The 12861-nt window shown below is 43.2% G+C and overlaps 1 protein-coding gene across 2 annotated transcripts in view; it reads right to left on the minus strand.

Annotated features, from left to right (window-relative positions):
* Positions 1 to 2432: 2432 nt before the first annotated feature.
* LOC135709871 (photoreceptor-specific nuclear receptor-like) overlaps positions 2433 to 12861 on the minus strand; it is a 119594-nt gene continuing 109165 nt past the window's right edge. For both annotated transcript variants that reach the window (XM_065232305.1, XM_065232304.1), the window contains 5 exons: positions 4055 to 4155; positions 3883 to 3993; positions 3672 to 3821; positions 3449 to 3613; positions 2433 to 3388 (listed from right to left, as the gene is read on the minus strand). In XM_065232305.1, the coding sequence (XP_065088377.1) occupies positions 3206 to 3388; positions 3449 to 3613; positions 3672 to 3821; positions 3883 to 3993; positions 4055 to 4155 (710 nt within the window). In that variant the 3' untranslated portion in view covers positions 2433 to 3205. The remainder of the gene's footprint in view (positions 3389 to 3448; positions 3614 to 3671; positions 3822 to 3882; positions 3994 to 4054; positions 4156 to 12861) is intronic.

A 12861-nucleotide genomic window follows, 5' to 3' on the forward strand; every position in this document is an offset into this window, starting at 1 on the left:
GCCGAATTGTATTTTGTTTTCTCCGCCCATCTCTCCTTCTAGTGTTTCTAGCTTACATGTGTCGGTTTCAGGGAACCGAAATTTACATGACTTTTTAGTAGTGTGTAACCACTCCCCGGTTGACAGCTCTTCAGCAGCTCCCAAGCAACAACCTTCCTCGTAAGATTTGGACATCCTTCTACAGAGTACTCCCGAAATCCAGCCATCAACCAAAACTTGTTTTCTCTTGCAATCACCTCAGCCTCCCTCACTCGGTAGATACTCAATTTAATGATTCGCATCCGTGCAAGTATCCAAGCAAGTAGGGCTTAGGTCTAATTTTGGGCCTACTAAGCACAACCCGCCCTTTTTTCACAAAATGAAATGTTTCCACTGCAGATGTTTTCCAAATTTATTTAACTTCTGAGATATTGTTAAAAATCTAACATTGTTTCTTGACCGGCCTACGGATTCTAAATTCGGCCTAATGCATTGAAACTACATTGAAACGTAATTGAATTCACTTCAGCCTATCGGATGAAGATAAAAATAGATTCTTTTGTTTTTGAAAATAATGGGTGCAACCATTCAGATCAGGCATTCTACCGCAAACCTGCTGCTGCTCGGTCAGACGTCTGTTGCACATTTTCGGACAGAACCCGTTACCCATGTTGTGATCGGTGATCTCGAAGCACCCACATTCCTGATGGAACTCTCACAAAAATTTTCTCAACATCTCAGTTCAACACTGAGCCAATGTCGCCAATGTCGCAAACGTAAACAAAGAATTATTTTTGACATCGTCACTGGAAGAATTGTTTCGTCAAAATATCATAGTGGTGAGCGTGGTTGACTCTCATTCCGAGAGAGGCCTGGATTCAATCCCAGTCGGCCCCACCGAAATTTTCTGAGGAGTAAAATCTCTGATCACGCCTTCCTTCGCATGGGAGTTAAAGCCGTTGGTTCCCGGTATATGATCGGATGGGTACACGGGAAAAAAAGAGTTCCCATATTCGTGAACCACAGCCGTGAACCATATTTCACGGTGTATATTTGAGAAAATTTTGTTCTGGATAGGGTCTGTTCATAAACTACGTAGACAATTTTTTGGGATTCTTGACCCCCCCCCCCTCCCCCTGCGTAGACAATTGTCCATACAAAAATTTTAAAATTTGTATGGGTCGTGGATAATTCTCAACCCCCCCCCCCCCCCCCATAAACTGTCTACGTAGTTTATGAACAGCCCCATAGTTGGCCGTGATTTTTAGTTCACGGTCCGTTCCCGTTTTCGGGAACGGATTTTTTTTCCGAGTATGGTCTAGGTGTAGGAGCTGCATCTCTGGCGTCGGTAGGATTGGAACTCATTGAATTGTTCGCCAGGTAACAAAAAGTGTAATTTCGTCCAATCTCTTCCACATTATTGTTTTCCAGGCAGTTAAGGACGTAGGCAGTTGTTCACTTTAATGGCTCCATGGAATTATTTTGCTTAAATTTGTTATAAATATATATCTAATAACAAAAACTGCACATGATTGTCACTGACAGCACTGTCACTGACAATTGACATGGTTTCCCTTGAAGATGACTCTTAGCTCGAATATCGCCGTGCATGCTCGAGAATTTGCAGTAGCTGACTACGAATAGCTCGTAAAACCCTAGTTGGATTATTTAAATTTCTACAGAGAGCATATAAGATGACCAACAGTTGATTTGTTAATAATGGTCACAACGATACCATGGATGGGTCGATCTAATCAGGATTGTTATCCTAACACTTAAAATATGAGTGTGTGTTTTGTTTTGAGTCCGGTTAAATTTCTTAGTTGATTAACTGTTTTTTTTTTAATTTGAACTAGTTAAATTAGTTGAACTCTTAAGAAGAAACCACTTTTTTTTTCTTCAAATTTAAAGTAAATTAAAGATAAACAAAAATTAAAAGCCATTGGTATTAGGATATCGTTTATTAATTATTTCATAAAACTATACAATCAAACCGAATATTTCTTTGCAACACAGTTATGTGCATTGAATGATTTTATTCTTATCGTTATTTGATTTTGTCAGCGTGCAACTTTAAGAAGATATTTTACACCTTGTTTGCTTCACTTAAGTACATATACATATATTCATTGCACAAAGTTCAATTAATCACTAAAGTTTGCGAGAGACCATTTTCAAACTTAATTTTTTTGAATGTCTGTAAGTAATACAAAAGAACCTATTTTTAGATTGATTTAGTGATTGAATAATTACGTGAAGGATGCGACAGACGTATTTTACACATTTCAACTGCAATTGCTAACTGATTTCCTTGCACAAGTTTTTCGGCAGTTCGACTATTAACTCCATCACAAATGCAGATATCCCGAAAAAGAAAAAAAAGAAAACCCTCCATAATTCGATTATCGCTGTGCAAATGGACAAATAATCATCGGCAAAAATTTACGGTTTAGAAATCGAGAGGCGTAATGGAAGCTGTCCGGTGCAGATAATTTTGGAATGAGGCGAGCAGAAAGAATCCTAGACGAAAAAAAAACCATGATCGGCTCGAATCGAAATCTGTGGAAAATACTACACGTGACGTGAAATGTGACCGCATAATAATTTACGCACGAGTTTGCAAATGTGAAGCTCGGCGCACCGCCACCAGCGCCACCCCACGGCCCGCCCCTTGATTTTGTCTAGTTTGGTGGCTGGTTGCTCGCTTGCACATATCCACTCACACACGTTTGTGACTGTCACTCAGCCGGGGTTGATGGGGGGTGCGGGGTCGATTTCGTGCATAAATTTAGGAACCGTTATCGTAGTTGTTGCTGTTATTATTACTGATGCCTTTGTTGTTCGATTAGTTTGGTGTGGGAACAAATAGCGATTGTGTGAGTGGGTGCCAGGCAATGCATGAGTGAGTGAAAAAACAACAAAACTTTCCTAATAATTACGCAAATCGTCCAAATTGGATGTATGCTTCTTTTTTTTTCATTTCGTACCTTCACCACACATCTCGGCATGGCACGCGTGCAGGAGTTTATGAAAATTGACAATCGTTCCCGGGTGAACCGATAATTGAATCTGTCTCTCGATTCGCTTGTTTCCACTCTCGCTTGGTGAGTGGGTTAATGTGCATTTTTATCTATATTCATGTGCGGTTGGTTGTTTTTTTTTTTAGGCTAAACTAATACTACACATATTCACAGATTTTTGTCAGTAACAGAGCGAAGTTCGGTCGCTAATTTTTGTACATATCACAAAGAACTTTCTCCATGGGAGTGTTGCCGATCGTTTTCTGAAAGTATATCGATTCGATTTTGTGCGAGTTGATGATCCGTAACAGGGGAAGCATTAGCAGAAGCCTTCCGAAGCGGGCGATCTGACCGGGGAATTGTGTTCGAGAATGCTGAGCTAGCATCACCTACGGTGAGAATTTTTTCGATTAGCATTTATTGCTTTCTACGGCACGCTTCACAATTACCTGAGCTTGATCTTGGAGATTCTCAATCTGGACCGGATCCTTCAATCCACGTGCTTCGGATCGAAACAGAACAATAGCCTTCATACAAGCAAACTCCGCTGGATCTACCATGACCGACTTGAATCGACAGAGGGAATCGTTCAGTACTCGAAGGTCTTGTGCTAGCTGAAATTGAAAATTAATCATTGAAAAGTTTCATACGTATCAAACAGCAATCTCTTACCTGTCCCGGTTTAAAAACACCGGAATTATTCACGCTGGAGCAGTGTTCGTTCAACGAAAACAATGTACAAGCGGATGTTTCAATTGGCATGCACCACTGGATTGCATTCAGCAGGAACAGTTCGGACCAGGATTCTTCCAACAGAATTACCTGAATTGTAAATCGTACACATTTTTAACTGACAAACAAAAACGAAGGAGTTGATTACTACCTGATCTCTGAAAGTAAGACTCGCAAAGCTGGGTAGGTTCTTGGCCCACTTGACGGCCATGAACAGTAGTCTCGCGCTAGTTTCGTAGATCGTTTCTTGGAAGTTGAACATCTAAAAACAATACGACACAAGTCATTGACAGGAACAGTGGATTGGCGTAAATGCTTCTTACCGGACTCTGGCCATACAGGGGGTGATTCACTAAACTGGGAATGGCCACGTTGTTCTGAACAGGTTCCGCATCTTCATCATTAGTCACGTCAATGGAATCATCTGTAATAGTAAAAATTTATTTAAAGCGTGGAACGAGCAAAAAGTACTCAACTCAAATATAACTATTCATGACGTCATGGTTACGTCGAATGTGAATTTCGTCACTTGAGTAAGGGAGTATCCATGCACCACGTGGATAGAAAAAGCATAATTAATTACTCCCTACTCCCCTTCGTGGACATAATTTTGTTTTTAAACCAGGATATTTTGAGAGAGATATTTCGGGTTTCTTTTGACGTAGGACTACGTCTGTGATTTCTATATGGGGGTACACTTTGTGAAAACCAAAAATGGAACATGTAACAAAATTGTGAAAGATTTTGAACGTTAATAACTCAGCTGCCCCTGGTCCAATTTAAAAAAAAATATATCAGCAATATTTCTTCGCATCGATAGCAATGCTTCCTACTGTTGATTTTCAACAAGAAACTATTGAAAAAGGTAAATGTCAAGCATTGTCCAAAAGCGTCGAATTAACTTATAAATCGACCAATTACGTACATGCTTATGCTGCTTTCCCAACACAGTCATTAGACAATCATTCCTAGACGAAACATGTCGATGTAGCATTACGACGAGGCTCGGTAGCTCAGTGGTTACCGTTTCTGCTTACTGAGCAGAAGGTCGGGGTTCAATCCCAGGCCCGTCCCCATCCTTGCAATTTTTCACTTTGCCTTATCCTGTCCCCACTAGCTTTAAATAAAAACAAATTCTGCTTTAACCGATCGCATCACTTACCACATGAATCCTGATCTAAAAATAACCTTACCTCACTAGCACAATTATCCTTCCCGAGACGAGACAGCCGTGGAGATGTTGAGGAATTCTCGGTCTCTAGTAACAATCGCACTGTGTAAGTTGATTAGTTCTGATCATTCACGGAGGAGCAACTAAGAAGGTCGGATAACGTTAACTCGACGGCAAACATTGTGACGCACAATAGTGCGAAATAGGTTAGTGAAGCCGTGGTGATCACAAAAGAGGAAATCAATAGATAATTGGTTTTCACCCTTCTGCTTCTAAGCCCCTTACAGTCGTTGTCACAGCAATGAAAACTAGAACCGCACCGCTTTTGGTTCTAAGGCACTTGCTGGTTGCAATTTTAAGATCAGGATTCACTGTGATGCGATCAGTAAAAGCAGCAGAAATTTCCTTCCCAACTCTCTTGTGGAATCTTTTAATGACTCTGAAAAGGGCCATTTTTGTTAGATTTCGACGGAGAAATTAAGAGCGTTCATCACGAATACGACGAGCCAGCTGAATGTCCTTTGGCATAATAGTAACACGCTTGACGTGGATGGCGCACAGGTTGGTATCTTCGAACAGACCGTCCAGATGGCCTTACTGGATTCCTGTAACGGCCGAGCTCTGGAACCGCAGATCGGTCTTGAAAGTCCTAGGCGATTTCGGGAGGAGCCTTTCCTCCGGTGGACTTACGAGCGGTCTGCTTGGTACGAGCCATTGTGCTTAGTTACGATGCAGATACGATAAATCGAACACGATGCATAAAAATTTCAACCGCTTTCTCCTCTATTTAATAACATACTTTTGTTATGTTCAACTAATCATAAACGATGAAAAAACAAAAATGCAACAACTTGCAAGAATAATTTAGCCTTCCAGTAGTTATAAAAGAGGTATTCATGGTCAAAAAAGCATCAGATTCTCTGCTTGTTCGTCAAGCAGTACAGTCCGGTATTTGCTCGCTCTGTCGAGTTGTTCGATAGTTATTCCAAACGTTTATTCGCGTCGTCAGTAGTGTCGGTCGCATCGTGTGATGGGAAGACAGCGCTCCCGGAGCAGGCTCCGTGAGAAAGCGGAAAAGAACAGTGGTGAGTGTAGCACGAGTGTACCTATTTCAAATAGGTACGCTACTCTTCCCACCGATGTTGGAAATACCACCTCCGCCACGGTGAAGCGATCCAAGAAGAGGAAGAAAAACCAAGGCCAGTCCGATGGTGCGAGTGGACGTGATGACGTCACAGCAACGAACGCCAGCGACATCGGTGATTTCGGCGACACCATCGACAACGAAAATTCTGCCGGCCCGAGTGCGGCAAAAGTGAAGCTACCTCCATTGGTGGTAAAAAATGCTCATCTTAATGAGCTCATCGCGGATCTAGCGACGCTGGGCGTTAAAGCCGAATACAAGTTGGGCAGAGTCGGCACCAAGGTGGTGCTCCGTACCAAAGCGGAGTATGACTTGGTCGTCGCCCACCTGAGGGCTTCCAAGGTGGAATTCTTCACCCACGACATTCCCGGTGAGAAACCATTCAAGGTCGTCATCAGGGGCCTACCAAACTTCGACCCGAAGTTTATCGAAGCTGAAATCAGGGACCGGTACAAGCTGGCCCCAAGTGCCGTCTATCGGATGACAAGAAGAGACGAGAATGTGAAGGCGTATCCGGATTGCCTTTTCCTGGTACACTTCCAGAAGGGAACGGTGACGCTCAACGCGCTGAAAGCCATCCGCTCCATCAATTGCATCATCGTCCGCTGGGAGCCATACCGTGGCGGCCATCGCGATGTGACTCAGTGCCAACGGTGTCTGAACTTTGGACACGGCACCCGCAACTGTAACATTAAGCCACGCTGCGGCAATTGCGCTCAAGACCACGCCACTTCCGACTGCCCTGCGGATGAAGCCGTGGCGTTAAAATGCGCCAACTGTGGTGGTGCTCACCAAGGTTCCGACAGACAGTGCTCCAAACGCGAGGACTTCAAACAGGCGGCAGCTAACAACGCAACGCAAGAAGGACAAAGTCCCGGCATTTCGGACGGAGGATTTCCCGCCTCTTCGTGCTCCTCAGCAAAGGCAAGCGAATTCGCGGGTGCATTCCGCTCAAGCAACTTCTGGTGATTCTGCTGGCCAAAGCTCTCCATCCCCCCCTGGATTCTGGAGACAACCACCAGCGCAAAACAACAACCCCGATCTGTTTTCGGCGGATGAACTGATGGAAATTTTCGTCAACATGACCGGTGCTCTACGTAAGTGCCGCAATAAGCCCGAACAGATCCAAGTGCTCGGTAAGTTCATCATCCAGTATGGTGTCTAAACCGCTAACCATCGCTACTTGGAACGCTTGCTCTGTAAGAGCAAAACAGATTGAGCTTGCCGACTTCCTCCGCAAGCATAGCATCAACGTGGTTCTTCTAACTGAGACCCACCTAAAGTCCGGTGACAGCTTCTAGTTGCCTGACCACAACATTATCCGGCTTGATCGCACCAGCTCCAGGGGGGGGTGGTGTAGCGGTCATCGTCAGAAAGGGAATCAAGTTTTGCACTCTGCCCCACATCCGCACTTCTATCATCGAGGCCATTAGTGTGGAGGTGGAATCACCAACTGGAAACGTCCGGTTCATCGCTGTTTACTGCCCACGCCAGTGTACCGCAAGCAACGGATTAGGAATCCAATTCAAGAAGGACCTGACCGCCATCACCCGTACTAGCTCCCGATTCATCGTTGGGGGCGACCTGAACGCCCGCCATGAAGCTTGGAGGAACTACCAGAGGAACCGGAACGGATGTCTATTGTTCGACCACGCACAACATGGTCTGTACACTGTGCAATTTCCGGACGAACCAACTTTCATCTCTCCGGCGGGTTTGACGGTATATTCAACTTGATCTTGAAGAGACTCAGCATGAAAGTGCAGTCTCTTCTAACCGCTATCTTCAACAGATGTTTGGAACTGCACTACTTTCCAAGCATCTGGAAAGTAGCAAAAATCATACCAATCCGCAAACCCGGTAAGGATCCAACATTGTCTTCAAGCTACAGACCAATCAGCCTCCTTTCACCGCTGAGCAAATTGTTCGAGAAACTCATTCTCAATCGTTTGCTCAAGTTTGTCGAGGAAAATAACATTCTCCTTCCGGAACAGTTTGGGTTCAGAAAGGGGCACTTCACCAATCACCAGCTAGTGCGGGTGATGAATAACATCCGAAGTAACAAAGCTGTATCCAAGTCCACAGCCATGGCCTTGTTAGACGTTGAAAAGGCGTTTGACAATGTTTGGCATGACGGACTTGTGTACAAGCTTTGTAACTTCAACTTTCCTTTACATCTTATTAAAATCACCCGTAACTACCTCCAGCAAAGGTCGTTTAAGGTATCGTTGAATGGTTGTCTCTCAGACACGTTTTCGATCCCAGCAGGAGTCCCGCAAGGCAGTCTGCTGGGCCCCTTGCTTTACAGCATTTACACTTCCGACATTCCTCCCCTCGGTGACGGTTGCGTGTTTTTCCTGTTCGCAGATGATACCGCAATAGCCGTCAAAGGAAGGATGCCTCGCGAAATAACGAACAAACTTCAACGATGCCTTAACGCCTTTGCTGATTATGCCACCACGTGGAAAATCAAAATCAATGCCACCAAAACACAAGCGATAATGTTCCTCCATCGGCAATCGTCCAAACTGAAACCGGCTCCATCTTGTACTGTAATCATGGATGGCACAAGGGTTGAGTGGTCTACCGAAGTTACCTATCTCGGGATGTTGTTCGACGAAAAGCTCCTCTTCCGTTCGCATGGAGAGAAAACTGTAGTCAAGTGTTCTACATTGGTTAGGTGTCTGTTTCCGCTGATTTGCCGCAGATCCCGCCTCTCAAGGGTGAACAAACTGGCCGTCTACAAACAAATCATAGCACCTGCGATCCTCTACGCAGCTCCGGTGTGGGAATCATGTGCACAGACTCACAGGAACAAAATTCAGGTCGCACAAAATAGAGTGCTGAGGATGGTTCTTGATCGTCCTTTCGACACTAGAATAACAAATTTACATGAAGAGGCAGGCATTGCCAAAATAGATTCCAAAATTAACGAAATTAAGACTAAATTTACACAAAAATGTAATTTATCAGAACATGCTTTGATAAGCAATTTGTATATAGTAGGTTAGGTGTACATAGTAGTTGTAGGTTAGTTGTAGTTGTAAATAGTAGTTATAAGTAGTCTTCTTTTTCCAATTCAAATCAAACCAATCCCACCAAGGTGGTCATACTTTAAAATAGGCCTGATAGGACTAGGAACTGTAATTAATAATAATTGAAATTTCACAGGAACTAAAGTTGAAAAGACGCATCTGTGTCACTTGATAAGTTATACATGTAAACCACACAAATTCAAGAAATATAGATCATTTAAGTAAGTAAAAAAAGCAAAAAAGCATCATTCTTTGTTAGACCGCCAAGCAGGTCAGTATGTATTGAGCTCGCTCTCTAGAGTTATATGGAAAGTTTTTCGCATCCATTTCCAGTCAACCGTACCCGAAGGCAGCTTAAACAGCATAAACATTACCTGGACGGGGCAAGGGAGGCAAAGGACTCGGCGAAGGAGGAGCCAAGCGTCATCGTAAGGTGTTGCATGATAACATACAGGGTATTTCCCAGACCGTCGTCAGGCTCGTCGTGATAATGCGTATCTCCGGTCTGATCTACGAGGAAGCCCGAGGTGTGCTGGAGGTGTTGATGGAAATCGTCATTCGTGACGCCGTTACCTACTCTGAAGGCGCCAAGCGGAAGACCGTTACCGCAATATACGTAGTGTACGCTCTGAACGTCAGGGACGCACCCTGTATTGTTTCGGAGGTTAAGCTTCGTTCATTTTCCTTATCTGAAACGGCCCTTTTCAGGGCCAATAACTAATTTCAAAAGATATGGTTTAGGAGTTCTACTAAACTTTTTTTTATCTAGTTCGTTTATTTGTAAGGCTCAATCGCGTTAGCTTTACGGAGCCGATAATTCATTGTTCTTTGTTTGTAACAAAATTCACTTAATTCTATGTCTAGTAGGAGTTGGGCCGGATACTCGCGGCTTACTCGAGGTTAGAGGGGTACATTGTCGAAGGATAGGAAAAGGGGAGGAGCTTGGAAGTAGGGTATCGTTGCCTCATCAGAGTGTTGTCGCCAGTGTGAACGGTAGTGTGGTTCTAGATTCGTCTGGAGTTCGACCGGCTATGGTGACCAGTGGGCAACGATGAGGCTCACCGAGACGGGGGACAAGACAAACAAAAACTAATAAAGAGATACAAAAGACAAAAGAATTAAATTCTTGTACTAGACATTTGCAGAAACACATAAATCGACTGCATATAGCAGAGATCGCGGGTACCCAACACGTCTCTGATAGGGTGTTACTCCTGCCAGAACCTCGAGACTCATGTTATGCGTTGAGTGCATACAGCCAAGAGCAATACGCAGACAACGATATTGAATTCGTTTCAATTTTATTAGGTGACATTTTCTTGCCGAGAGAAAGCAGAATGAGCCGTACTCTAGAACAGAGAGAATAGTTGTTTTATAAAGCGTTATGAGGTCTCCCGGATGAGCACCCCACCATGTGCCGCAAATTGAACGGAGAAAGTTGATCCTCTGTTGACATTTTTGCTTCAAATACGTAATATGGGTATTCCAAGTGCACTTTGAATCAAACCAGACCCCAAGGTACTTGAAAGACAATGATTGAGTAATGCTTCTGCCCAAAAGATTAAGATGCATTTGGGCTGGGTACCGCTTTCGAGTAAACACTACCAGTTCAGTTTTCTGCGGCGAGAATTCGATCCCTAGATTCCTAGCCCAAGAAGGCAAGTTATCTAAGGAACTTTGCAATGGTCTTTGCAAGTCCACGGCTTGTGGACCTCACACCGTCATCTGCAAGTTGTCTTAGCGTGCATTGTTCTGCCAAACAGTTGTCGATATCTTTGACATAAAAGTTATAAAGAAGAGGGCTGAGACATGAGCCTTGGGGCAGGCCCATGTAGCTAATTCTGGAAGTTGTCAGTTGTCCAAGAAAAAAGTTCATTTGCTTTTCTGACAACAAATTGTACAAGAAATTATTTGAAATTCCGGAAAGTCCACATCTGTGCAGATTGTCTGACAGAATTTCAATGGAAACTGAATCAAAAGCCCCCTTAATGTCCAAGAATATGTTCTACTAAACTTGGCACGAATGAAATCCCTGAAACCAGCAAAATGGTAGCAACCAAGCTTCTAATCCTGAAGCAACTGGGCAGACTCTATGAGTGCCCATTTCTCGTAGCGAAGTTCGCTGCCTTTCGAACCACCGGGCCAACCCGTGTCCAGCAGTAGCCGTAAAAGGAAGTATTTATGGTGATCATATCATATGGTTGACACAAAACTGCAGGACTGCCTATTCTTGCTGCATACAGCATAAATATTTACGGTTTTTGACAAAACTCAGGTTATCATAACCAGGCATGGAAAATCATTTGCATTCATTTCATACATTCATTTACATTCATTTGCCTCTAACTTTTTTCATCAACAGCATTCCGCAAAAAGATCTATAGATCTTTTGTAGGTTTTGTTACTAGCTACAACTTTTGCTCATAACTCAAATCTGTATCTCTTATGCATCACGAACTAGAGCGGGCAGAACTTGTTACTGTTTTTCAGTGAATGTAAAATACATTCACTGAAAAACAATAGTGGCTTCTGTTCTCTCTGGTTCGTCATGCATAAGAGATACGAATTTGACTAGTTGACAAAAGTTGTAGTTAATATCAAAACCTACAAAAGCTCTTTCGATTATATTGCGGAATGCAGTTGAAGAAAAAAGTTAGACGCAAATGAATGTAAATGACTGCACGAAATGAATGCAAATGATTTTCCATGCCTGATCATAACAGATTCTGACGCAGTAGGTCTCTTTTCTTCATTCGCATTGTTTTCAAAGATCTAAATGTCATGAATACCTGAGATTTGTCAATGATCCACCAACACTAGTTGCCTCCGAATAATTTGAAGCCATGTCCAGGTGAAAATATTTTGGCCCTTTTCAGGGTCACCATTTTCCAAAAGAGTAAGTTTCTGAACATGTCCCAACTAAAATTGATATCAAAAGGTTGTTTTCATGGCAACCATAGTCATACTAAAGAATATAAAGAGAGAGAACCCCGAAAATTCCTATTCCTACACAAAACTCAAGCTCCTGCTGCAGTTAACAAATAACATTTATTATATAAGAACACGTAGTCCTACATTACCATTGCGTCAACCCCATAGGGCTGTCCCATGTAGTTTTTTTTATTTTTAAAACCCGCGGTGAAAAGCTGGTTGAACGTTTATTGTTGATTTCACAGCAGGTTTGGACGAGATGTAGAAGCACCATTTTTTGAATTATGGTCAAATATACTAACAGTGACTTCATTGGGCCAGTACTAACGAAATTATTAGTAGTTATTATAGTCAGCACCAGTACCAAGGTAGATATTACATTCACTTTAACGCTCTTGGGTCATTCGTGACTTGTCCGGGGTTGAGATTGGAACTCGTGACTTCGGCGTATGGATGCTAACCACTACAATTCTAAGGAACTTTCATACATTCCAACAAGAGGGCCAATGCGTTATGTTTGATAACAGAAAATTATAAGACTGTTTTCAGCCCTGGAACCACTAAGTTCCTGAAGGAAACCCCCCAGCTTCCGGGGTGTGCACTCAAGTCCCTTGTAGGTTCCAGTTCTCAGGGCGTTTCGGATGCGAGAAGCCCTAAAAGATTGTACCTTGTGCTTTATTAGACGGCGATGGTAGTGGAAGCGGTGGCATTATCGAACGGTGATCGGCTGGTGGTTTGGCCAACCCTGGCCGGGAAATGGAGATTATTTTTTTAATCCTTGTCGGGTGTTTTCATCACTGCGACCATTTTTCTGATCTATTGTGATATATTCCATATTTTTTTTTAGCT

The sequence above is a fragment of the Ochlerotatus camptorhynchus genome, unplaced genomic scaffold (genome assembly GCF_037179485.1).
Source record: "Ochlerotatus camptorhynchus isolate MF236.1 unplaced genomic scaffold, CSIRO-AGI_Acam_v1.1 ptg000367l, whole genome shotgun sequence".
NCBI classification, from domain to species: domain Eukaryota; kingdom Metazoa; phylum Arthropoda; class Insecta; order Diptera; family Culicidae; genus Ochlerotatus; species Ochlerotatus camptorhynchus.